Source organism: Alligator mississippiensis, chromosome 7 (assembly GCF_030867095.1).
Source record: "Alligator mississippiensis isolate rAllMis1 chromosome 7, rAllMis1, whole genome shotgun sequence".
In the NCBI taxonomy this organism is placed as follows: Eukaryota; Metazoa; Chordata; order Crocodylia; family Alligatoridae; genus Alligator; species Alligator mississippiensis.
Genome location: NC_081830.1, coordinates 65,599,252 through 65,625,201, shown reverse-complemented (window position 1 = coordinate 65,625,201; position 25,950 = coordinate 65,599,252). Strand labels below are relative to the sequence as shown.

The following is a 25,950-nucleotide window of genomic DNA, read 5'->3' as shown; positions in this document are numbered from 1 at the left end:
AATGATAAGGCTTGCAGGGAACTGAACAGAGGCTCTAAAGAAAAGAATGACAGACTGACACAATATCAATGATTTAGTTTCTCTTTTTGTGTAAAGATAGGACTATGTGTGAGAGTGTCAAAAAGCTGGTTGAAGTCTCTGTTTGAAGAGGTTTCTTTAAACTGTAACAGCATATTTCGAACAGTTTCAAAATACAGTCAAAGGTCCCACACTAGTTTGTGTTCTGCTTAAATTTGGATAGAGCCAATATTGAAATAAAAAGGGAGTTAGGAGTTGTGGGGGGAAATAGGAAAGGCAGCCAAGCTACAGCCTTTTCAAAAACCTTCCTTTTTTCTCATATGTTGTGGATGGATGGATGCAGAAATGCTTTATTCACTTAAAAAAATTGAAAAATGATGCACCAGATTGCAATTTTCCAAGCCAAGCATCACAACTAAAATAGTTTTCAAGGAAAAAAACTTGCTGAGTTCCCAAGAACATTAGCTAAGCAGATGGACAGATTCTCCAGCATAAGTGAGCTAAAGCATTTATGGGACTAAAAGAGCAGGGCATTTTTCAATTGTTTGTCAGGCCATTTCTCACACATAATGCAATCAAATAACTAGGTAAATTTAATTGGTTATAACAGTATTTAAATATAAGAGAAAAAGAGCCAACAGTTTTCAAGAACACTGTCTGAACAGCATTAGTTCAAACCAGGTTCCATCTATATGGGCAGTCAGCAAATGGGGCATCCATACAGGAACTGAGTGCATGTGCAGCCTGATTTCCATTATAGTTCCCATACAATGAAACTGGGAGACAACAGCTAACCACCTTTAGCATTGAGTTCCACCTACCATTTGCTTTCAGTCTCTTTGATTTCAGCCTGATGCCTCCATCCCATTTAAAACAGAAACAAAATAACATCTTCAATGGGCAAAAATGACAGCTCCATTTGTGCTTCTAGTGATGCCAGAGGTAACACTATAACGAACTTTACTGGTACTGTACCACCACAGGATCCTAATGCTTTAAAAGATCCCAGAGTGACTTCATTTTGAAGAAATTTTACATTTTAAATTCTGAGCTCATCTTTGATCTGGAAGGGATTCAAAAACATGTCATTTGATAAGAAGCGGGCTCCTCTCCCACCCCCACCTCTCTGTCACACAAATAATCTCAGTCTCTCTCTTTTACATAATCCACTGACAGGATCTTTCTCTTCAGCTGCCTAAAATCAAAAACTGCTTAGAAGTCGTAGGAGGCAAAGCACTCTGGTTAAGAAAGGAGTATTGAAAAATGATACTATGAAATATGTATGACAACCTTCAGGGCTCGGTCCTTGGACCTGTACTCTTCAGTGTTTCCATCAGTGACTTGAATGCGGGTGTGAAGTGTACACTGTCCAAGTTTACGGATGATACTAAATTGTAGGCTGAAGTGCACGCTGCAGAGGGTAGGGAACGATTGCAGGCAGACCTAGACAGCTTGGAAAAGTGGGCAGAACACAATAGGATGCAGTACAACACAGAGTGCTGCACCTAGGGTGCCAAAATATCCAGCACACCTACTGACTGGGAAGTGATCCTCTCACCAGGACAGAAGCAGAAAGGGATCTCGGAGTCACAGTGAACTCCAAGATGGACATGAGTCGTCAGTGTGATGAAATCATCAGCAAAGCTAACTGCACTTTATTATGCATCAGCAGACCCCAGCACTCTTTTCTGCCCAGGCAGGGGATCGGACTTGATGATCTATTGAGGTCCCTTCCGACCCTAGCATCTATGAACCCTGCCAGCTAGATCTTTAAAGTTACCTAGTTTCTGTATAGGGTTAAAGGAAAAAGGGGTGGTGTAGTTATTTTTAATAAAAAAGCAAGAGGCCTCTTAACTAACATGTAATTTTAAACAACATTTAAGTCTTGTCAGCACTGACACAACTGACGTAGGAATAAACTGGGGAGAACAAGAAGCTTTAACCTTGAGTACCAGGGAATTAAGAACCAGGCACCATTCCCATTAAACTCAATGGAACCACTCATTGTGGTTCCAGTGGGAGGTGGAACACACTCTACTTTTTATAATAATGTGGAGGAGTCCGTGTGCATCATATATGAACTCCATTATCATCCAGATGTGTCTTCTCAGGTTGAGAGTAATCATTGTGTCTATTCACCAATGTCAAAAATCATTCCTAACAACTTGATCATACCTTTCTACAAATTTTGTTCCTTTCCTTCTCATCAAGAAGATGAGTTTCTTATGGTTTCCATTATGGTTGTATTTTGGACTATAAACAAGGATTTAATGATAAGGATAACCAGCTTGATGTTTGCAAGGGGGGCTCAAATCCTTCAGTCCTTGTTTAGACATTATACAGTCAAAACTGGTATGGAAGTCATTGGCAGCTGTGCCAGAACACTGTAGAATTCAGCCTCAAGTATCAGAATTCTATCTAGAAATCTAAAACATAAATATCTCCCAAGGGGCCTTCTTTCTGAGGCTGTGTGGGTGCTTGTGTGGGGTGGAAGAGTGATGAAATCATCATTTGTATGCTACAGATGCATAAGAAACGAGTGTTCAGAAACCCCAGCAAAAACAACTGCTAAATCCAGCAGTTACAGTTCTTATAGGAAGTTGATTTTCTTAAATGTTCTATGGTCACTGGAATCTACAAACAGACTTGCTTTATAAGTATGTATGTATGAGGGAAACTAAGGCAGGGAGGTAAAGTGATTTGGCAAAGGCCACCTAGTAAAAATATTGGTACTGCTTGGGCCAGAATGCAGGAACAGCAGACTCCAGGCTAGAGACAGAAGGTACACATAAACTGGTTTAAGGTGTAACTGGTCAGAAACTGGTTTAAACTTGTAACAGAACAGAAGCTCATGCACATAAACTGGTTTCAAAATGGCTGAAACTGGCTTAAGATAAATATGGTTGAATTTACTATCAGACTTAACTGATTTTGGTCAAACCAGTTAATGAAACTTCTGTCTCATATCCCTTCCTGGTTCAAGTTAAATCACAGTCCCTCAGCATCCCAGCAAGATTTGCAGCCCTGGGCTAGGCTGTGCTATCTGCTCCAGAGAACAATGCTGGCCCTGCCCCTCTGCTCCCTAGCTGGAGCAGTGAGGACTGGCTGACAAGGGGATGGGGGGGGGCAAGCCCAGCTGGGGATGCAGTCGGGTCTGCAGAGTATGGGGGGAGGGATTGCCCCTCCCCCCAGGCAAATCCCAGCTTGGGTCTGGGGCCAGGGAGGCCCCTGCTCAAACTTATTGCTGGCTGCAACTGTGGACTACAAATCCTAGAGGCACCTGGAAGTGTGAAGAGGAAGTGATGAGCAACCCTGCAGAGTCCTGCTGCTGTAATTCTGGACTGCAAATCCCAGAGACTTCGGGGGCAGCAGGAAGAGGAAGTGAACACATAGCCAGAGACCCATGCTCTAGTGCTTCCTGGCTTCTGGCCTGAGCCACTGCAGGCATATGGCTGCATTTTCTGAGTCAAAGATAAATGTCTGTTTACTTCTGTTTCAATTTAATCTGTGCAGTTTAGATTAACCGCAAAGACTGAATTGATTCACTCTCAAGCTTTTTGACTGTCTGTACTTAGCTCTTAACTGTGTTGGTTCCATGAGCCGGTGCTTACACCTCTTACTTTGCATACTGAGCCAACAGTTATAAAAGGATGCATTGTATTGAAGACAGGTGTATTTTTGTTTGTTTGTTTGTTTCAGTTTTGCTTGTGAGATGCCAGATCATTACTTGCCTGTTATCTCCACTGTGGTCAACAGGAGGTTTGTGTACATGGTAAGAAGTACCTAAAGTCAGTCCCTAGTTTCAGACAGCAGAATGACCACAATCCAGCAACTGCTAGCTCTAGTAAGCCCTGGTTACCCAGCCTTGTCTTAAACGAAGCACAACCAGCAATAGCCTGACCAGCCACACTGTGATATCATTCTCCTAGAGGGAAGTACATGTGGGAATTTGCCACAGTAGAAATTAATCAGTATGTTTCTGACTCCGCAATGTTATTTACAGAACGATTGTTTGTATTGCCTGTATATTTAAGGCTCACGTATATAGAAAAAGACCTGTGATAATATCCAATGGTCTTTCTGAAAGTTGGCTTTCAACTAACTATTCACAAAGAGAAATTATTTAGAACTAGTGGGGCTTTTCTGATTCAGCCAGGTGCTCTGTAGATACTGGGCAGTATTTTTTAAGCAATTCTAAACTACCTAATAACAAGTTGCACCTGACTGACTGCATTTTGAAGTTTCCATATAGCCCTTCATATGGAGCCCTATAAATCCCAAGCCCCCTCCTGTGCCATTTCTAGCAAAACTGCACAAGCCTTATTTAAGTTCAGTTCTGTCCACAAACACAAATACACAAATGTAAGTAGCTTTGAAAAGTCAACCTAGATTTATACCAGCTTAAAATGAGAGAAGAATTTGGTCTTAATTCAGTCCCTTTTATCATTAAATGTTACCACAAACACATCATACTTTCATTTGTTCCCCAAAGGTGAAAACTCATTGTGCCAGCCATACTGTATTTTTGCACAAAAGCTTTGTTGATTACAGTTGGACAAGATGGACAGAACCTGTACACTGTATCATTTCCTTTCCATGAGACAAGTCATTGCAATACTGAACAGACAGGATCAAAGTCTGGCAGAATAGACATACTGATAAAAAAGCAAAAGCATACACATCCAATTATAAATATACTTATTTTTTCAAATGAAAGTAACTCTCAAGTCCTGTATCAGCTGTCATGGGGCACATTTCCAAATACAGCAGACTGAATATTTGAGCAAGAGTAAAAGCCACAGTCATTCATTTAATTCTTGTACATTTCAATTTTACAAGGAATATCTAGGAACATGCTTGTGATTTTATTTGCATTTCGCTTAAAAATAAGTTGTGTCCCCCCCTCACTTCATCTGACTTGCTAAGTGAGGAAAAGTCTTCAGGTGATCATTCAAATACTACTACTAAAAAGAAACAGATGCTTCCTTCCAACATTCTGTGAAATTAACTTTTTCAGTACTTAATTTTGAATATAGTTTGTTAATTCAGTCTTTCTAAATATACATACTAATAAGTACTATAACAAAACACTTTTTAAAGACTACACATATAATGGTGCAAGTTCATGTATATGTTTGATATCATAAATATAAATATATATTTTTCAAAATGTATAAAATCACAAATGCACAATATGCTCACAAAAATACCAGTTCTCAAATAAACCTAAATAGCTCTAGATTTCTGGTAGGATTAACTCCTTAGTGTTTTTAAGGCAACATATTTATCGTTTCTTTAAAAAAAATATGTTTGGGGTATTTCTATTTTTATTTTGAAAAAGGGAGTTCTTTATAAACAGCATCCCTCCAAGGAAGAGAGGGATGACACTGAAACATTATGAACAATGAATATTGTACCCATACCTATATTTCATGCCAGTCTGCTTTGCAGTGGATTCTTTTAAAGAGATATGGTGCTGAGGGGTAAATGTTCCCAAACTGCGAGCAATAATAGCCACTGTCCGGAATTTTGCCCGGGCTGCATTCACTACATTTGGGGTAGTGGTGCTCTGTTTGCTCATAAGTCTGTCTTCACCATTTCGACTCTTCAAGTTATGTTCCGTGCAAGCTATGGAGACTTGCATTGCTTCCTCAATAAACCTTATTCACAATCCAAACCTTAGACAGCAGGCAAAGCTTCCCAGAGCCTAAAAACAGGGCTATATACTGAATGGCTTGATATTTCAGTCCAAAATGCTGCTAAAGGAGTCTTCAAAGCTGCACTCCCAAGATGACAAAGTAGCAGAAACAGCAGTGGTAGCTGATGCAGGACAGAGAACAGGACTGTGTCCCTAGGATACAAGTAAATGATAAGCTCCGAACTTGGTAAAGCAGGCAGAAGAGAAGACAACTTGGTTTTCAAATCTTCCTTTGCAGCAGTTTCTACTGCTTAGACAAAAACATCCATGTAGTCAAGTGCTTTCAGAAATATAAAGCTGTACCTTCATGATTAACCATAAGAAGCAACATCCACTCCGTCTTGATGCAGGCTTGTCTCTGGTTGCTGGTTTTAAATCAATGCAGGCATACTGCGAGATGTGTCTTGAACACCCTCTGGACCATGAAATGCTGAACAGGCAAGCTTTGGAACTGAAGAACCATCTAATCATAAGCAAGTCTGTACAGATCACAAATATCTATCTATTCTCCTTGTGAGAAGCCGCAAAATACTATAGCTTATCGGGACCCTTTTCAGACATTCTTAGTTTAAATCCCTGTAAAGATGAAGCTGACAGTCTGCACCAATATGGTTTTGCAGCTGCTCTGTGGAACATGCAGAGCTCCCTTTAAGAATCTTGCAGAAAGCATGAGAATGGTTGCTTTTTCTTTTGTGTGCAAAATAAAGACAGGCCCTTTTAAGCAGATTCCTCCTGTAAAAATAATTGGCAGCACTGCCAAGCAAGAAGAGGACCCCTCATAGTGGTTAAAATGGTCTAATTATAAAAATAAGGGAGGGGGTGGGAAATGCTGTCCTACAGTGTGCTGATAAATTAACACATTAATCTCTTCTGCTTAACATGCTGAGATACTGCTTTAAATCCCAACATTGTCAATAGTGCCAGGGTTAATCTCTTCTTTGTACAACATTCCCAGTTAAATTAGCTACCGTGCAAAACTCTTGGAAAAAATCTCACTCATAACTTGCTGTAATCATGTTATAGTTCAACTAGGAAAGATGAACACAAAGCTGACAAGTCGTCATGCATCCACCACTGTTACTCATCCACATTTTCAATAAATGGGGAGGGAGGGGAAATTTTATATAAAGATATATAAGCCCACAGATGGAAGATATGTACTCACTGGATGGCTTGCAGGCATAGGTCCTAGTATAGGCACATAAAACCTAAATTGGGAATTGCACAGGAATCTCCTCAGGGTGCTCTGCTGTTTAGGACTAAGACAGATCAGAAAAGTATAAAGCAGTGGCAGGGATAGACGCAGTTTTTACTTAGTTCTCAGCTTCCAGTCACTCAAGTTTAAGAGTCAACATCTGGAGGCTTAAGATGTGTGTATGTGAGACAGGCAAATAAATACTGCAGGAGTTGGAAGCTCAGATACCATGGTGATGACTACAGTGTACAAACACAAACTGATATAGATAAAAGGTGGGAGAGAGGTTGGCTGTCATGTGGTTGCAAGGCACAAGGACATTGGGATGAGGATGGTTGTGGGAGACAGGGCAAGATTCTGGAAGGGGAAGCTAGAAACCAAGAGCACCATTGCAGCTCTGAACTCTGAGGTAGGTAAGTGAGAGGAACAGGGCAGGTAAAGGGAGAGAGAACTGGTGGAATGAGCTAGGAAGTCACAGTGGCATATCTTTGGCCTAGCACATCTTCAAGGATTGAACAGGGAAAACAATAAATAGCAGAGATTTCCAAGATCTAATCAGGCTTTGCCTTCAAATGCCTACCCACTCCAGACGCAAAACAGTGTGTTGGAATACCGACACCGCTCCCCATGTTTTTCACAGGAGTGTACTTGACTTCTCTGCAAGCTACTGCTGCAGGTGCTGTGTTGCAGAAGTGTGTAGGTCTCTGACTGCACAATGCCCTGAAGGACAAGTGCTGCAGGTGGCCCAGGCTCTGGGGCATTCAGGCTCTGTACCATGCTGGGCACCTCAGAACACTTGCACCTTTGTGATTTCCTTTACTAAGGTTGCCCAGAGCCTAAACACATGCTTGGGGGTAGGCGGGGCCATTTGAATTAGATCGGTTCCTGGAAAGCCACTTTAAAAGGACTCACCGTCACACATATTTAAGCCCCTCCATATTTCAAAATGGCCATGGGGATGCTTTAACAAGACCTCGTTCAACAAGATTTAGTCTAAGTGCCCCCATGGCCATTTTGAAATGGGGCGGTGGGGAGCTGAATACACGTGACAGTGAGGTAATGCTGGAGCATTCTAATCAGAATGGATCTAATTAGAATGCAAACGGGAACATCTATAGGCAGTCAGAAGTTGCAAGTATTCTCAGCTTAGTTACTATCATTTACAGATAAATCATGCAGTTCCCCACTTAGCCCCTGGGGGGAAACCCAGGCTAGAGAGGTAGAGATTAACAAGGTCCCAGTGGATTTATCTCCATTTGCCTGAAGGTCACTGCTCCCTCCCCACTCCACCCTGCCCCATCAGCAACAGGTTCTCTCCCCACTACCTGCAACCAGCCCAGTTTAGCTTCCTGTGCCTGGTTGTTTCACCTGGATTCATGCAGCCTTTCTCCCAAATCAGTTTCCTTCTGACCTATTTATTGCAGGTCTCTTCATTCTTGCGTTGGAAGGATTATGGAGCCCTCTACTGGCCAGATGTTGACTCTGGTGTTGTAAAATAAGATATTTGTTACCATACCAGCATGCACACCAGCTGATCTGCTGAGGTTTTGCCTTTCTTCCTTCACACTTTGCTTGCCTTTGTTGACTCTACGCTCACAACCCAAGCTCCACCCACTCATCTGATGCCCCCCATCCCCAAACCCCCCCAAACAGTTCTGTTAGATCAGGCAGCTCTGCACAACATGATTATCCCTCCTTTTTCTTATGTACCTTGAGCAGCAGGGAAATAATTAGTATTGGGCTCTGATAACTAGTACCATCTCTCCAGCAGAGGGGTAGAAGGAACATTTTGAATTAATATCTGTTTTCTCAGGACAAAGGGAAACTCCAGTATATATCTCTGCACCCAATAGCACTCGTATCATATCTTCAAAATTATATTCCCACCCATAAGGGCTAGCCACATAAAAAAAGAGAGAGAGGGAAAAACAAAACAAAACAAAAACAGACTGGAGCATACGCAGATCTCAGTGAGCTGCCGTAAGCCAGCCAAATTCAACCCTATCACAACTTGTACTGTACTCACTTTGGAGTGTAGCAATTAAAATACAGTGTCCAAGAATTGCCTTTTAATAAATCATTCAGGCCTTTTGGTTAATGGATCCCTATATATTCAGCCTAGGAGAATGCAGTTTGCCAGGTGCTCCTGCAAATGGGTATGGCAAGGCCTGTAGAGGTGGTAACCAGAAATGCTTAGCAATCTCAGGCAAAATTGTTTCATCAGAAAATGTTGATTTATCAAAACAGCTGCTTTGCAGAAAATGTCTCCATTTTGATTAACTTCTTTTGAAACAGAAAACTGCAATGGAAATCTTGCTGGGGTTTCAGCCAGTTTTCCTGCTGAAGCACCCAACATCTCTACTATGAAGCTCTGACTCGGTCAGTGTCTCTCAAGACTGAGATTCCCAGTTCTGTGGCATGGAGCCCCTGAAAGCCCCAAGATCAAATGCTTAGTACCTACAGCAGGGGTTAGTAGCTTTTTGCTGCTATGGGCCACTGCTTGTGATCCAGTCCCTGCTGTGGGCCACAAATCTCCATACTCCTTGATGATCATAGATGCTATGAAGGGAATACACAAAATGAGATAGGTGGTAGGAACCTGGGAACACTTCCTCTGTTGCCCTGGGTGCAGGATGCTACTCTCCTAAGTTTCCATAGGCTGGACCCAATTTCTTCAAAGGATGGATTTGGCCAGCAATCCATAGGTTTCCAACCTCTGCTTTACAGGCTTCTATCCATGCAGCCAGAAGCTTGAGAACCCTAGCTTGATCAGGAGATTTTAGAACTCCTAGGATCACTGGTGATGCATAGGGAGTGCACATGGGTGCACGTGCATCCCTTGAGCATGGTGGCACATTCCCTGAGAAAACGTGTTGCTGACACTGCCGGCTGCCACTCACCACCCTCCCTCGCTGCTGACACCACTGAGAGCATGTGGGCAGTCTGCAATAGCTCCTGGCTGCCACTGATGCTGCCAGTCTGCGGGTGGTCGCTGGCATCCATTTGGCACTTGCCACCCGCCTCCCCTGGCGGCTGAGGGGGGCATGGCTACGCTGGCAGCGGCGGAGCGCAGTGGCAGGAGCACAGCAGCGGTAAGTGCAGAGTCCAGCAGATGCCACTGGCACTGTCGGCGGCGGGGGGTAGGGGGTGGTGAGTGCCGACCAGGGGTTGTCGACCGTGTGCAGGCACTGCCAGCAGCATCGACGTCGGCCAGCAGTGATCGTAGATTGCCTGCAGACTCCGTTGGTGGTGGCGGTGGCAGGGTGGCAAGCGGCAACTGCCAACAGGCACCGCTGACACTGTCAGTGGCGCCTTTTTGTAGGGGGTGCACTGACATGCTCAGGGGTTGCATGTGCACTCATGTGCACCCCCTATGTGTTGCACCTGGAACCCCCCTTCAGGTAGTTGAAGGCTGCTATCAAATCCCTCCCTCAGTCTTCTCTTCTCCAGACTAAATAAACCCAGTTCCCTCAGCCTCTCCTCAGAAGTCATGTTTCCCAGCCCCCTAACCATTTTCATTGCCCTCTGCTGGACTCCCTCCAATTTGTCCACATCCTTTCTGTAGTGGGGGCCCAAAACTGGATACAGTACTCCAGATGTAACCTCACCAGTGCTGAATAGGGGGGAATAATGATTCCCCTCTATCTGCTTGTAACATTCCTACTAATGCAGCCACATATGCTATTAGCTTTCTTCGCAACAAGGGTCACTGCTGTCTCATATTCAGCTTATTGTCCACTGTAACCCCCAGGTCTCTGTCTGCAGAGCTGCTACTTAGCCAGTCGGTCCTTAGTCTGTACCAGTGCATGGAATTGTTCCGTCCTAAGTGCAGGACTTTCCTCTTGTCCATATTGAACCGCATGAGATCTCTTTTGGTTCAATTTGTCTAGGTCTCTCTAAACCCTAGCCCTACCCTCCAGCATATCTACTATTCCCCCAGCTTGGTATCATCTACAAAACTTGCTGAGTATGAGCTCCATTTCATCTTCCAGATCATTGATGAAGATATTGAACAAAACTGAGCCTTGGGTTTCAGAAAATCAACCAAATTGATTTTCTGAAACAAAAAATTCAATGTCTTTTTCAGACAAAGGTTTTATATTTCATCCACTTTTTGAGGAGTCAAAACTTCCCATGGAATGTAAGTTCTGAGTTATAACTAGCTCTAGTTATCCCAATATCTTCCAGCTTGGCCGATTGCTTCATAGCGAGTGCAGGTGCGGGAGGCAAGGAGAGAACAGAACAAGAACAACCGAGCGACTTCTCTGGAATTCTTGAGACTGCAAACACTATTACATGGGTAGAGATGGACATGTCCAAAAAGGCAGATAAACACATAGCAAACCATCCTGAAAAATCCCCTGTACTTAACTGAGTTCAAACATCTTGGAATTACTTATTAGTATAATTTTCAGGCTCTCTGTCAATGCAAACTGTATTTTTAAAGAGCTCTTTTTCTGCTCTTTGCAATACAGAAAAGTACCTACCTACACAAACTAGACTAGTAGAGAACATGTGCAATTGGGCCTTGCTGAGCACTTAGCTGATAGCAGACTAGTGTCAACTCAATATTAAACATGAAAGAATCACACTGTAACACTAGTAGCATAAGGAAGTCTTAAGATATTCATAGTCAATTTATTTAATGCTTAGTTAATATTTGTGTGGGCCTTTCCTTTGAAGATGAAAAGTATTATTAGTGCTCAGAATTGGTTCTTACTATTATTTTTCAAAATGGTGTTTTTATGCAACTGCAACCAGTTGTGTTATGATAGCCCCAAAATATTCCACTAACAACAAGGCCTCATAACGCTTAACACTGTCAGACAGTAAGAGAGTTTACAGTCCAAGCAGAAGAAAGCAAGGGTTTGATGGCAAAGCTGATGTTGTTTAAAGCTAAATTATATTTAGGCTTTGTAAATCTTAATCTTAGATGCAACCGCTACTTTTTAGTTAGGCAGATTATTAGCCAAATAACCAGAACAAGAATTACAAAGGCTACATGAACAATCATGGCTAAATATATTAAAAAGAAAAAAATGTTAAAACATTGTTTTGCAAGCTCATTTCCAGATCTTCTGATGTAACTCACTGTGTATCTAATAAAAAGAGAATCAAAGGACACAGTGTAAAATAGTCACCCCAAACTAAATGTTCTTAGGTCAGACTAGGTTGCATTAAGCCTTAGAAAGGATCATCTACTATCAATTCAGATGATTAATGATATAAGACCCGTTGGTGTTCTCTCTAAAAACTTGGCAACTGGTTTCTAAAGCACAGAAATCTGATAACCTTAAGTTAAGAGCTATCAGTTCTCACCATCGTGTGCTAATAAGTCATGCTTTAATTAACCAGAGAGTCAAATGATTTAAACTGCAATACAAACAGACTTGATGAATCTAAGACTGTGAAAAGTATTACTGGAACAGTAGTTCAGGCTTTGATACAAGGAGGACACTTCTACATGTTCAAATGCTCTGGGGTGGGTTTACTCTAGAATAAACCCACCCCGGGCAGGTGTCTACACGTGCAGGGAAGCAGGATCAGATTTGCTGCTCATGGCAGCAGTCCACTTCTACCTCTCTAGCTCTAGGCTCTCCCTGGGTGCTAGCCCAGAAGCTGGGAGGGAGCATGGGGCCAGGAGACATCTGTCTTCTGGTAGAGGCTGGGACATTGCTCCTGGCCCCTGGGAGCTGCAAGCTGCGCAGGTGGGCTCTGCCACCCGGGCCCAGGTGGGGACAATGTATCCCTGCCCAAGCAGCAGGGAGTTCCTAGCCACAATCTATAATAGCGGAGATAAGAATCACCCAGGCCCAGCTCCAAGGTCACAGAGTTGAGGTTGGGAGATAAGAATCACCCAGATTGCAGATTGAGAGCTAGGAGCTTTCTGCTGCCAGGGCAGGGGGACATTGTCCTCACCCAGAATCGGGTGGCAGAGCCCGCCCTGGCAGCAGGCAGCTCCAAGGGGCAGGGAGTAATCTCCTGCCCCCTGGCTGACGGGGAGCACATTCGCTCCCAGTCAGCTGTCTATGCATGCCATACTGTGCAGTAATTACTCCCAAGTAAATTTGCTACTTGTATATACAGGTAGCAAATTTACTCATGATGATTAATGCAAATTACTGCACACTAAGCTTCTGCACGTATAGGCGATAATGCTTACCGCGCAGTAATTTGCTCTAATCTTGAGTAAAGTGTCTCATGTAGATGTGCCTGTATCAAATACTGTCAAAGACTTGAGCATGGAGACATTATGATTCATGATTTCTCAAAAGAGACTGCTCCTTTATTGCAGGCTCCTACAGGGAAACACATGTTGCTTATCTGCACTGCAATAGCAGGCATAAAGATTTCACATTATAACATGGAAGTATCCTCAAGAAATTAAACTGTGTTTTAGCTAGGGGGAGGAAAAAGGCAACTCTGAACACAAAGGTTTTCTTTGGTGATGAGCGTTAATAGCCACTGATTTCAAATATTTCTAAAATGTTAATTTTAAGTATCTATTTAGTAATTCGACTTACATACCACCCTTCCTGACAAAGGGGCCTACAGAAGGGAGGAAAAGGATTTATAAAACAAGTGCACAAGAGAACAAAACAGGAGAAGCAAAATTTTAGAGCCCAAAACAGCATTTTAGGCTGCTGACATTGCCAAGAACTGTATATTAATCCATCATACACAATGACACACATCCTGAATTGGTCACGTGCTTCAGTATTGGCCTCCTTCCTGATACTTCACATCACATTGGTCAATTAACTAAGGCTCATGCTGGGGGGAAGGGAGGAAGTGGAGATTACATTCACTGCTGGCAGGTTTTACAGAGCAAGGTTAATCCGTGCTGCTTGGATTCAGGAAGGTCACATACTCTATCAGTGGTGTATTTATCTGAACACCAGGTTTCTTTCATTTTCTTGAACAATGTCTATCATTTTTACATTAGACTAGGGTGTCAAACATGCAGGAGCTGTGCCTGACCCACAGGGCTCCCACAGAGGTTGGGATTTGCAGGAAGGGCAAGCAGGTCCCACCACAGAAATCTAAGACAAAGAGATTGGGGATGCATGTTGGCCACAGGGGGTGAATGACAACTATTTTAACACTCACAGCCACCACTGCTGCTTACCCCACTACTGCTATCATATATGGATCTGGCTCAGGGGTGGAGCGAGTTTGACAAAAACTCGTGGTGCTCAGGGGAGGTCCCTGAAGACTGGAATAGGGCCAATGTTGTTCCCATCTTCAAGAAAGGGAGGAGAGAGGATCTGGGCAACTATAGGCCAATTAACCTAACTTCTATCCCAGGGAAAATCCTGGAAAAATTTATCAAGGAGTCTATGTGCAATACGCTTGCAGAAGGTAGGATTCTCAATGATAGTCAGCATGGCTTTGTCGTAGGCAGGTCTTGATTTACCAATCTCATCTCCTTCTACGACCAGGTAACTCGCCACCTGAATAAGAGAGAGGAGGTCGACACTGCATACCTAGACTTCCAAAAGGCCTTTGATCTGGTATCCCATGATGTTCTCATGGGAAAATTGGAGGATTGTGGGCTCAACTGTTCAACAGTCAGGTGGGTAGGAAGCTGGCTGCGGGGTAGGACCCAGAGAGTTCTAATGAACGGATCTGTGTCGTCCTGGTGAGGTGGCCAGTGGTCAGTGCTTGGTGTAGTGCTTTTCAACATCTTTCTCAGTGATTTGGCTGTGGGGGTGAAGAGTTCACTGGCCAAGTTTTGGATGACCACAAGTTATGGGGGAGCGTGGTCATGCTTGAAAATAGGCTGCAGATACAGGTGGATCTAGACAGGCTGGCAAGTTAGGTGGATCAGAACCAGATGAAGTTCAACACTGAGAAGTGTAAACTGCTTCATCTGGGGAAGAACAATCCCCAACATACTTACAGGTTTGGTGGCACCAAACTGACCAGCACCATGAATGAAAGGGACCTAGGGGTAATAATAGACCATAGTATGAACATGAGCTATCAGTGCGATGCTGTATCCAGCAGGGCAAACAATACTCTGGCATGCATCAACCAATGCATCTCAAGCAAAACCAAGGAAGTGATTTGTCCGCTTTACTCAGCATTGATGAGACTGCAGCTGGAGTACTGAGTCCAATTCTGGGCACTGCATTTCAACAAAGATGTGGAAAAGCTTGAGAAAGTCCAGAGGAGAGCCACCCATATGATCAGAGATTTGCAAGGTGTTACTTGTCCGCTTTGTGTTCCTGGGAAACTCTGGCACTGTACCTAGCCTGTCAAACTCACAAAGGACTTTCCCCCCACTACCTCACCTCTGCCTGAACCAGCACTGATCAGAAGAAGAGCTTACCAAAGGAAGTGAAGATACAGTGAGAAATGCATCTAACCCCCCCCCCCCCCCCCCCCCCAAGATAAGGGTAACAAGATTACAGCAACTTCCCCACAGTCTCATTTACATCGGAGATGGGAAAAAGGGAGGCACCTTCATCAAGACTGGAGAACAGAGTTTCAAGGCAAGGAGCGCATGGAACTCTGGGACCAGAAAGCAGGGAAGCATTGCATGCTGGGGGATCTCTGCTTTAGATGTTAAGTAACCCATGCCTGTACACGTCCTGCTCAGCATTTATCAGACCAATTCTAATGACAAATCCTTTATCAGGTACCCAAAAATACTGTCTCTGCCCAACTGCATTGTGAGCTCCCTCTGGATAATACTGCCCAAAGACAAGAATAATCCTGTTATCCAGCATAAATAAATCCATTGTTCTTTCTTGAACTATTTTTATTTCCCTATAAAAACTGCCAACACAACTCAAGTCTCGGTCCTGGTGCTTGGATCCAAAATGCTGCACCAGTTCCACTGGGAATTTACATTCTCCTTTTCTGCCTGGAATATCTTCATGGATCATGCTGAGGGCTCTGCCTGTCAGCAAACACCTGGGAACCTTGGAGTGGTGAGACCCCAACTCCCTCTCTCTCCCCCCTCCACCCCTCTTTTGTTTAAACCCACTTCCTAAACCTCAGACTTGATTTGATCTCTCTCTCACCTTCTCTCTCCCTCCAGGCATAGCTTTCTAAACCTGACTTTTGCTGATCAAAGTTGAGCTAAACTTCCCCAAATACCCTACTGAAACTGTGTGATATATTAACTGCTTTGTTTGTTTGTCTCTCCTTGTATGGCTATTACTACATATACCGGGCAATAAAATAACTTTTATGGTCAAGCTGGTTGCCATACTCTCTCTGAACCTCATTTACTCTTCCTTCTCCTCTATCTCCCCACTTGCTCTGCAGCAACACTTCTTTTACCTAAGCCAAAGATCCCTGTAAAGCCCAAAGATCCTGTGAGGTCTGTTCGTCAAGGGAGTTACCACCAGGACACTTGTGACAAGAGATTGGGACATGCTGGGTTGTGGCACACCAGAGTATCAGCTGAAAGTGCTGATTTGACTCAGCCTGCTCAGATGTGCCCTGTTAACCTGTGTTTGACTGTGTTTTATTGTTGTCCTGCTGTGCTGAGCTGCGGCATATGAGGGGGTCAGCCTGTAAAAACTGATTGACCTGGCCCTGCTCAGACATACTCTGTTCCTGTGCTGAGTTCAGGGCACATGAGGGTGTCAGCTGGACGTGCTAAATAACCCGACCTGACTCAGATGTGCTCTGTTAACCTGTGTGTGTGTGTGTTCAATTGATTTGGTGGCTGGAGGAACCCAGCCCTATTGAAACTAAACCCTTCAAGGTAGCTTCATTGGGAATGAGGACTTGCAGAAGGGAGAGATAGAGCCCCATGTAGAAACACAGGTGACACAAGCAGCACATTGACAGAATTACAGAGACCCCAGAAACATAACTCCAATAAATGAGCACACCCCAAAGTGACAGGCAAATCTGGTAACAAAGGCAAGCCATATGAGGAAGGGCTGAGGGACTTGGATCTCTTTAGTCTAAAAAAGAGAAGGCTGAGAGGGGACTTGGTAGCAGCTTACCATTGTATCAGGGGAATACATCAAGGGCTTGGCAAACAACTGTTCACCAGGGAACCCTTGGGGAAAGACAGGAGTAATGGCCACAAACTCCTGGAAGACTGTTTCAGGCTTAAGACTAGGAAAAAACTTCTTCACAGTCAGGGTGTCCAGACTGTGGAATAAGCACCCTCCCCGGGTGGTGCAATCACCTACCCTGGAAATCTTCAAGAGGAGACTAGATAGTCACTATGCTGGGGTCACCTAACCCCAGTTGTCTTTCCTGCCTAGGGCACCCAATGATCTTGCGAGGTCCCTTCCAGCTCCTTATAATCTATGAATCTATGAGCCAAACTATATTAGAGTAATATAATCTCTTGTATTCAAAAGCCTAGATATTCAGATGCAAGGTCACACAAAGCCAATTTTACTTTCATTTTCCCCTCAACTACCCTTTCTTAATCTTCCAATTGTAGTAGAGGTATGTCCCCTCTCTCCTCAGACAGTGGCTCAAAAATAGATTTAGCCAAACACCAAAGGAATTCTTTTGTGTGTGCAAAAAAAAAAGGCCTAACTTGGTAGCCCATTTTTGCCAGTAGCTCTCTGCACATGTAGTCAAGCAGTTAGGTACATAAGTGACAATTTCCTTCACAAGACACTTGGGCCACTTGTACATGTGACTCCATTACCATGTATACATGACAAAAATGTCTCTGTGTGGCTTAATGGCATTACACTGTACACATGCAAGAGTTTTGCAGGGTTTAAATGAATGTGCATCATTGCAAACCAAACTACATCTGAATATAGTTTAGTTTGCAACAATGCAAATTGCAATGATGCAGCTGTCAGCTTGCCTCCCCCCCCCCAGCCATGGGAGAGGTGGGCAGGATCTGCAGAAAAAAAGGATTGGGCCTCTCGCCACTTCTGCTTTCAGAAGGCTCCTGCAGCTGGTAGGACACCTGGGGCCGCTGAGGAATGGGCTGGCTTGCCCCCAGGGCAATGCGGAGAGGTGGGTGGAGAAGGCAATGGGGATAGTGCACAGGGTGCTGGAAGCCTGGGCTAGCTTTGGGGAGCATTGGACTAGGTACCTCTGAGCTGGGGCAGCATCTGGCCAGCTAGCAGCATGTCCAGGCTTCAAGTATAATCTGTGCACTGTCCCCACTGCCTTCTCTGGCCTCCAGCATACCCAGCCACCCTCCTGCTGCCTTCCCACACTGCTATTGCTACTATTTGTTTTTCATTATACATAATGGTGCACTCATTTAACTCAAAATAAAAGCAGTCTCTGCTCAACACAGTCCTAATGACAGGATTTTCTGGGAAATCTAGAGGCAAGAATAATTTCTATGTACATAGAACAGATATGGTGATCTGCTGAACAGTTTCTTTTCACTTCAGAAGTTGGGGAGGGCTGGGATAACTGAAGAAGGTAGAGGGTCTGGTTGAAAGTCACTGGGCATGTTTACATGTGGCTGTACGGTGCCTTTGTTACTGTGCCTTCATTTAGTACTTCCTTTTGGAAGTACTAAAAGATGGTACAGTGACAGCCCATACTGCGCCGTACTGGCCATGTACAATTATTTTTTCACTACTACTTTGCCAAAGCAGCATGCTATAATAAGAGAGCATGTGGCTATAGTGATGTAGCGGCTGCATCAAAGATTTTGCCAACAGATGCTACAGTGCAGCAGCGCATCACTACGTCACAGTAGCATCTTGTGTAGACACCCCCCCAGTGAAGGACAAAATATTGTCTTCACACTAAATAGTGCCTTGCCCTTACAAGGTGTCATAGTTGTAGCTAATTATCTATACACTTCTTACCACAGTGTTATCCTAGTGAAACTAAAACAAACAATAAAAAACAACTCTCTCCTCTACCTCTAGGGATAGCTTGAAAGGTAGAAGAGTGCATATCTGTGTAGTTAGATGTTTACGGAGGAGGATGGAAGGAGCTTTTCTCCCTCTCTCTTACATGACTCAAGGACCAAGGAGAATCAAAGCATGTTATTACTATAATTGCTGTGTTTTCCCAAATTCTATACACACACACACACACACACACACACGTATGCACGCACACAATTATGAATGTATTAAAAACGACAAACATTTTGGCTTCACCCATGACATTTCTCAGGAGGAGTTTGAATGAGGACAATACATGTAATTTGCATTATTTTCTCTTTCTAGTGCCCATATTCTGTCTCATTTCCTGTCTCATGCACATACCCTACAATTTTTCATCTTTATGGTACGTTAGTTTTTATAGCTAGGATTCAGGGTCCTGGGGGCTGCCTTCACCTTATGAAAGTTATTCCACATATCTCTGTAATTGGAAATGATGACTGCTTGAAGCAGTCACAAGAAGAAGCCCTGCAGTTGTGTGTGTCAGCTGGACACATATATATTGTGGAGCATTTGGAGTTCCGGATTCCCCAAAATGAAGGACATAGGGGACATTGAGTCAGCTGTTTTGCTCATGGTAGAGTTTGACAGACAACCATCCCAGTAGCCTGAAGTGCCAGAACCACAGGACATGGCACAAACAGAATTAATGGACTTATTGCTACATGATGATAATGGTTCTGACATCTCAAGAGAACCCCACAAGCCCATGGGACAGTACAGGGCACCTCAGAGACTAAATGAGTACTGCTTAGTTAGTACATTGTTTATATGCACTTGACATTCTCTGTTGTGTTTCTGTTGATTGCTAATTATTAATTGTTCTGTCATGGGAGCCTGAGAACGGCCTGTGGCATGTGCTCTGAACCCTAAGTCATTTACGCAGCCTACTTGCTAGGCTTCAACACACATGGAGAAAGAGCAAGTGGTCTTGTTTCTCAGCAGTATGGCAAGGCCTGGGTGATTTCTGAATGACACAATCAGGCTAGAGTGGGAGGGGAAGAAGATCAATCCCACCTCTAGTTAAACTGTGTGTGTAGATGAAACAATGGGCATGTGTGCGCAACACTTTAAAGTGGGCTAAATGCTTTTTCACCGCTTTAATGGTGTTGGTGTTTGATGCTTTAGGGGTATATTGTGCATTAATTCCAGCTGCTGTAGGAAATTCAGCAGCATAATATGCGTTAAATGACTTGGGGCACAGCAAACTAAAACTCTGAGGAGGAGTTTTAGTTTGTTGCCCCTACAGCTGCGGAGTGAAGCACCGGGCTCCATGCAGCTCAGAGGCTCTGCAGGAAGCTCTGCAGCAGCATGGGAAGGCAGGCTCCGCCCAAGAAAAGCGATGAGCCTGATATGTTTTTTTTCCCTGCTGGAGCCTGCCTGCATGCATGAGCTGCATGGAGGCCCAGTGCTTCCCTCCATGGCTGCGGTGCCCCTGGGACTGCCCAAGCCGGGTGCCTCAGGGCGGGTGCCACCTGAGAGGGTCTGCTGCTGCTGCGAAGGGAAGCACCAGCTCCCCCCCGCAGCCCAAGGACTGCTCAGCCCACCAGCAGCTCACCCTCCCCTCTCCACCACCAGAGAGACAGGTAAGTCAATGTGTGCATGACAGGGAGGTTTAAAGGGCCCTAAATTGAAGCAGTGTTTTTAAAAACCCACCACATTAGGGGCACGTCCAGATGAACAGGCACATGTGGGAACAAGAAAATGTTCCCTGCACTGCAAACTTGCAGTGCGAGGAGAAAATTAGACACCTGGATATCCAGGGGTCTAAAAAAAAATTGAAGTTTAAAAAAGCAGACTGTGCCCTGAGGCAATCAGAGGCTAGGTCCTCCATAGAGATGCTCTGGCTGCCAGAGCGTCTCTATGGTTGGCCCCTCGCCCTGGTGCTGAAGCACTCAGCCAGCCAGGCTACGTGTTTCAGCACCAGGGCTCCAGTGCTGGTGAGTAAGGGGTCGGGGGGGCTGGAGGAGGGGGGAGGGGACCACAGGGGCAACCCCCAATGGCTTCACACACTCCCCAGCCCCCTCGACCCCTGCCCTGGCTGGCCCCTCCCCCTGCCAGCCCTTGTGTGGGGGCTAAACCCCCTGTTGGGGGGCTGAACCTCTTGTGTGGGGGCCACATCCCCTGTTGGGGTGCTGCACCACTTGTGTGGGGCCAAGCCCCCTGTTGGGGGGCTGAATCCCCTGTTGGGGGGCTGTAATCTCTGTGTGGGGGCCATCACCCCTGTGAGAGGGCAGCAAAATATGTATTCATGAATTCATAGATTCATAGATTGTAGAGTCAGGAGGAACCACAATGGATCATCGTGTCCGACCCCCTGCACCTGGCAGGAAAGAGGACCGAGGTCAGATCACCCCAGCCAGGTAACTATCAAGCCTCCTCTTGGAGACCTCCAAGCTAGGTGAGAGCACCACCTCTCTTGGAAGCCCATTCCAGATCCTGGCCACCCTTACTGTGAAAAATGTCTTCCTAATATCTAACCTAAATCCACTCTCAACTAGTTTATACCTGTTATTCCTAGTCACTCCCTGAGGCACCCTAGTAAACAGCGCTTCCCCTGTTCCCCATTGACCTCCCCTAATAAATTTATAGGTGGCCACAAGATCTCCCCTCAGCCATCTCTTGTGAAGGCTGAAGAGATTCAGCTCTCTCAACCTCCCCCCATAGGGTGCATCATGAAGGCCACTAATCATGCGAGTGGCCCTCCTCTGGACCCTCTCAAGATTCCCCACGTCCCTCTTGAAGTGCAAAACATGTATTTAGAGTTCACTTTATTATTATGATAAGAGGCTTGCTTTAACACTGTAAGATATTTCAATAAAACATTGCCCAACTGATCGCTGTCTCTGTCTCGCTCTTTCTCTCCCTCTCTTTATAGTGCTCTTTTGTTTTACTTGTGGAGCAACATGGATTTGGGGGTATTTTACAGAGTGACTTTGAGATTTTTTTTTATCAGGGATTTTTCAGTTTTCCAATAGGGAACACCAGAATTCCTGCTAGGGAGGCCAGTGGCAGGACCCTGCCTGCTCACAGCTGGCACCTTGGACCCAGCTGGCTGTGCCTGACCTCCTGGCCAAATGGGGCCAGGAGGACATGCTTTGACAGTTCAAAGCAGGCCACTACACCTGGAACATCTTCCGGGCGATAGTTGCCCAGATGGCCAGGCAGGGGGCACACATGGCAGTAGTGCCGCACAGAGGCCAACCCTGCAACCACAGTCCACTGGAAGCTAGCCCAGAGAGGCAGATGCCTCTACTGGCTGTGTAGTCCCTATCTGGGTCTGGCAGGTGCGCAGAAGGTCACAGCCAGGCAGCAGCCCTCACTGCCAGACTGCTGCAGTGGGTAGAGGGTGCAGGGAACTCTCAGGGCTGCTTCAGCAATCCAGCTGGCACAAGGGGTAGTGTCCCCAGGTACCAACTGGCTGGGCCCCAGAAGCTCCTGGGAGCTAGTAGCCCTGAGCTACTTGCCAGGGCAGCTTTTTATACTGCTGGGGACAGCACAGGTGCTGGCCCCGGGCTCTAGCTCCCTCTGGCTGCAGATCTGGGAGGAGCCAGGCAGAATTATTTTGCTCCAAGTGGCACAATTTGCTCCACACCAAAGTGCATGTCTGAGCAAGTGCACTGAAGCAAAAAGCCCCGGCTTAAATTTGTACCACTTCTATTTGAGCTGCTACAAGTGCACGTGCTTGCATGTGTGGATGTGCCCCAGGAGGCTTACATTGACTATTCAATATGGCAGGTCTTAACTTTATTCTTGTTGTCTTATTACATTAACAGCAGATAGCATCAGCAATTGCAAAATTCTATAAGCAAAAATCTGCCAGTAGAGAATGCTTTCTGGGATATTGTGAGGTATGAGGTGCACTAATGTCTCTCTAACTCATTGGTGGTGAGATCAATCTTGGGGCAATTAGATTCCTTAGACCAGCAGTTCCCAATCTGTGGTACGGGTACACAGACAACCTGTCAGTGGTACATGTTAACAGGTTTATTATAATTATTTTATATGACAAAAACTTGCTGGTAGTACTTAGGTTGAACTGAAAAATTTGCTCGTGGTACTTATGGTTGTATCATTTTAAATTGGTGGATCACAGTCTGTCAGAGTTTGGGAACCACTGCCTTAGACTTTTAGTTAATTTTGTTTATAAGGGGGGGTGGTTGCTATAAAATGACATTTCCAGTTTAGAATGTTAAGTAGCAATTTTATTTAAACTGTATCAAGTGAACAGTCTCTCCTTTTGCAGAGGAAATCATAATGCTCCTTAATCTGTCTCTTACAAGAACATATCCAAATTCTCTTTGCCTCCAAGGAACAATTTACACAGGATGATATAAATATCACATGATAAGGTATGACCTATGGCTAGGAGGCCAGGGTGATTGTCCCTGAAATCCACTTTCAAGGCCGTTCATGCTGTCAACATCAGCCTAATCAATTTAACTCATTATCCCGTGTGAGGGACAAATCTTGAGTGGATGAATCTTCTTAAGGCACTAGAAGCAACTCCCTCCTCCCCCCCCCCCCCCCCGCATATACACAAGCTGTGGCAATGTGGGCAAAGCAGAATGGAATATAAGCGTCTTTTGATCCCCTTTCACCTTTTCAAATGTTCTTCATAAAAGATCACTAATGGTTGAGTCCCATCTCTTTCCTGGGATACTGAATGAAATTACAGAATGCACATAATATACTGGCATCTTGTTGTTCTCTGCAGTGTAATTCAATTTAAGGCTAAGTGCCGCACTGTGTTTTTCATCAATCTACCATGCTAAGGACATCTAAATACCAATCATTTTAACTAGTTGAGAAAATTAATGGCTTTGCATTGTAAATAGCAATCCATATCAGACAGCCATCCCAGATAATGGTGCAGTGTCAGCCATTTAAGATCCAGAAAAGAAATTATTTGCTGAAACAGTATTAAAAATCCCACTGTATCCAAATGTAATATACTGTAATTTAATGAACCAATGAATGTAGAATTATTCATTAATATCAATACTAGATTTTTAAAAATATGGGATCTTAAGTATAAATCTTTCTATTCAATGGTATCTTTAAATTACTTTTGGTTCATTTCCAACATATACCTTGTAATAAACAAGTTTTAAAAATGATGTATGTATATATTTTTTTCCTAAATAAAGTTGGTTACTTTGTTACTCTATAGACATTGCATTGTTACTTAGTAAAAAATGAATACTGGAAAACATTTTCAAATCTCCTAATATAGAACACTATTTATGCAAAACAGCAATATATTCTTAGGTTATTAGCTGCTGTGAATTTGGCTAATCTTTTTATAGCTAGGAAAATAGAATGAAAGGTTGCTAATTCAGCGAAAAGCATTTGTTCTGAACACCAAGGGTACTTACACGCATGCGGGGAGGCTGCTCCAATGAACTGTAAATCCAGCACATCCTAGCAGACTCAATTGAGTCAATTAATCAAGTCTCACTATTCTAAACTCGATTAATTGAGTCTGCTGGTGCATGGAAATTAATGTGCTCCAGCAGCCTCCAGTGTCATGTGTATGTGTCCCCATGCTGAAAAATGGCAGTGGGGCACTTTGAACTAAAGCTCATTGAATGAGCTTTAGTTTAAAGCACCCCACTGCCATTTTTTCAGTGCAGGGACACTGATTCATACTCGGGTATTTTTAATTAGCACAGAGGGCTGGGGGGGGGGCAGGGATCTGCAGGTCGGGAGTGAGGGGCACCAGCAGGGCTGGGGGGGGGGTACTAGCAGGGTTGGGGTCAGTGTGCCCAGAGTGAGGGGCAGCAGCAGGGCTGGATGGTCAGTGAGGGGCAACAGAATGGGCAGGGGCAGGGCACTGGCATGTCATTGCCCCCCCCCATGATATTCCCCCTGCCCCCCGCACCCTCCTCACCCCCCCCTCCCCGCCCATGACAGGCATCCTCTTTTTTGGACCTGGAAATGTGGTAACCCTAGATTATCCCATCAGCACAGCCTCTAAGTATCTATTAAAACAGGACAGAGATGTCCATACTATGTTATAATTTTCCACTTGAAATTGGCTACTTACAAGTTTGTAACAGGTATTTTGAACTTGAACTCCAGGCATTTTAATAAGAAATCCTCAGCAGCCGAGCTTTAAGAAACCCCAATTAATAATTTTCAAAAAGGTACACTGGAAAGCATATACCCACACTAGACTTGAATTGTTTTCTTCTCCCTTAAGATTCGCATAGTAAATGTGCCTAACTGTATTTCCAGCTCTCACTATTCTAAACTAAAGTTCTTCTAACCAAAGCTGAAACATACACCCAGATGTTCTGCTATTGAATAGATATTGTACACAGTCAAGTTACTAGTGATTTTAGACATTTCAATGAAGCAAGAACAATGATTGACATCCAAATCAAGAATAGTATCTATCTTGTTTGCTGTTAATTTTCACTTATTGAAACAGAAGGCACAGAAGCCAAAATACAAATTAAAAAAATGAGTGAACACAATGGTAGAAATGCTACAGCACAATAAATGAAAAAAAAAAATACTACTGATAATACTTGCCTTCACTAGCTTAAAGCAAATGGTGACAGAGACACTACCTACTCAAACTATTCCAGGACAGCTGTGAAATTAGGTATGGTAGTTCTTCAAATACATCTTGAGACCAAAAATAAATAGGAAAGGAGGTTATCTGAATACATTTAAAGCTTCAGTCTTACTTGGGTTTGGTTCAGTGATGTCGAGTTCTCCTAATTCACTTTTCCCTACTTCACAGTACTCATTTAGTGATCCACCATTTAGAACATGTACTTTGGATTAAAGTTATACATGTGTTACATAAGGTCAACAGTTAAACTAGGTAGCGCCTCTTAAAATGCCCCACATCACTAAAACAAAATTAGAAAAAAAATGGTTTTGTTTGTTTCCAGCAAAGAACTCTAATTCCCATCCACACAGTCTTTTATGCAGTTTGTTTAAAAGAAATGGCTGTAACTGCTCCTAAACAGGGTGCTAACAGCATACTATAATCAGGGTGCTTACCCCTCATTATATAGCAACTGCAGATAGACACCAGTAGATTCTCAGTATACAGTCCATGACTTGGTAAGGTAACTGTTGTTTAATGAGGTGTGAACAGCTGAATCTGTCCCAAATAGCCAAGTAAAGTTAAAGATATACAGTATGGGGATGGCAAACTGCCA

The 25,950-nt window shown here is 44.1% G+C and overlaps 1 protein-coding gene across 2 annotated transcripts in view; it reads right to left on the bottom strand.

Moving 5' to 3' along the window:
• Positions 1-25,950, bottom strand: part of KCNAB1 (potassium voltage-gated channel subfamily A regulatory beta subunit 1) — a 323,343-nt gene that overhangs the window by 234,991 nt on the left and 62,402 nt on the right. Inside the window, exon 1 of one of the 2 annotated variants that reach the window (XM_006275536.3) lies at positions 5,442-6,516. The exons of the other annotated variant lie outside the window; for it this stretch is intronic. Within the exon in view, the coding sequence (XP_006275598.1) occupies positions 5,442-5,662 (221 nt within the window). The 5' untranslated portion in view covers positions 5,663-6,516. Of the gene's footprint in view, positions 1-5,441; positions 6,517-25,950 lie in introns of those variants that run through there. 2 annotated transcript variants of the gene reach the window in all.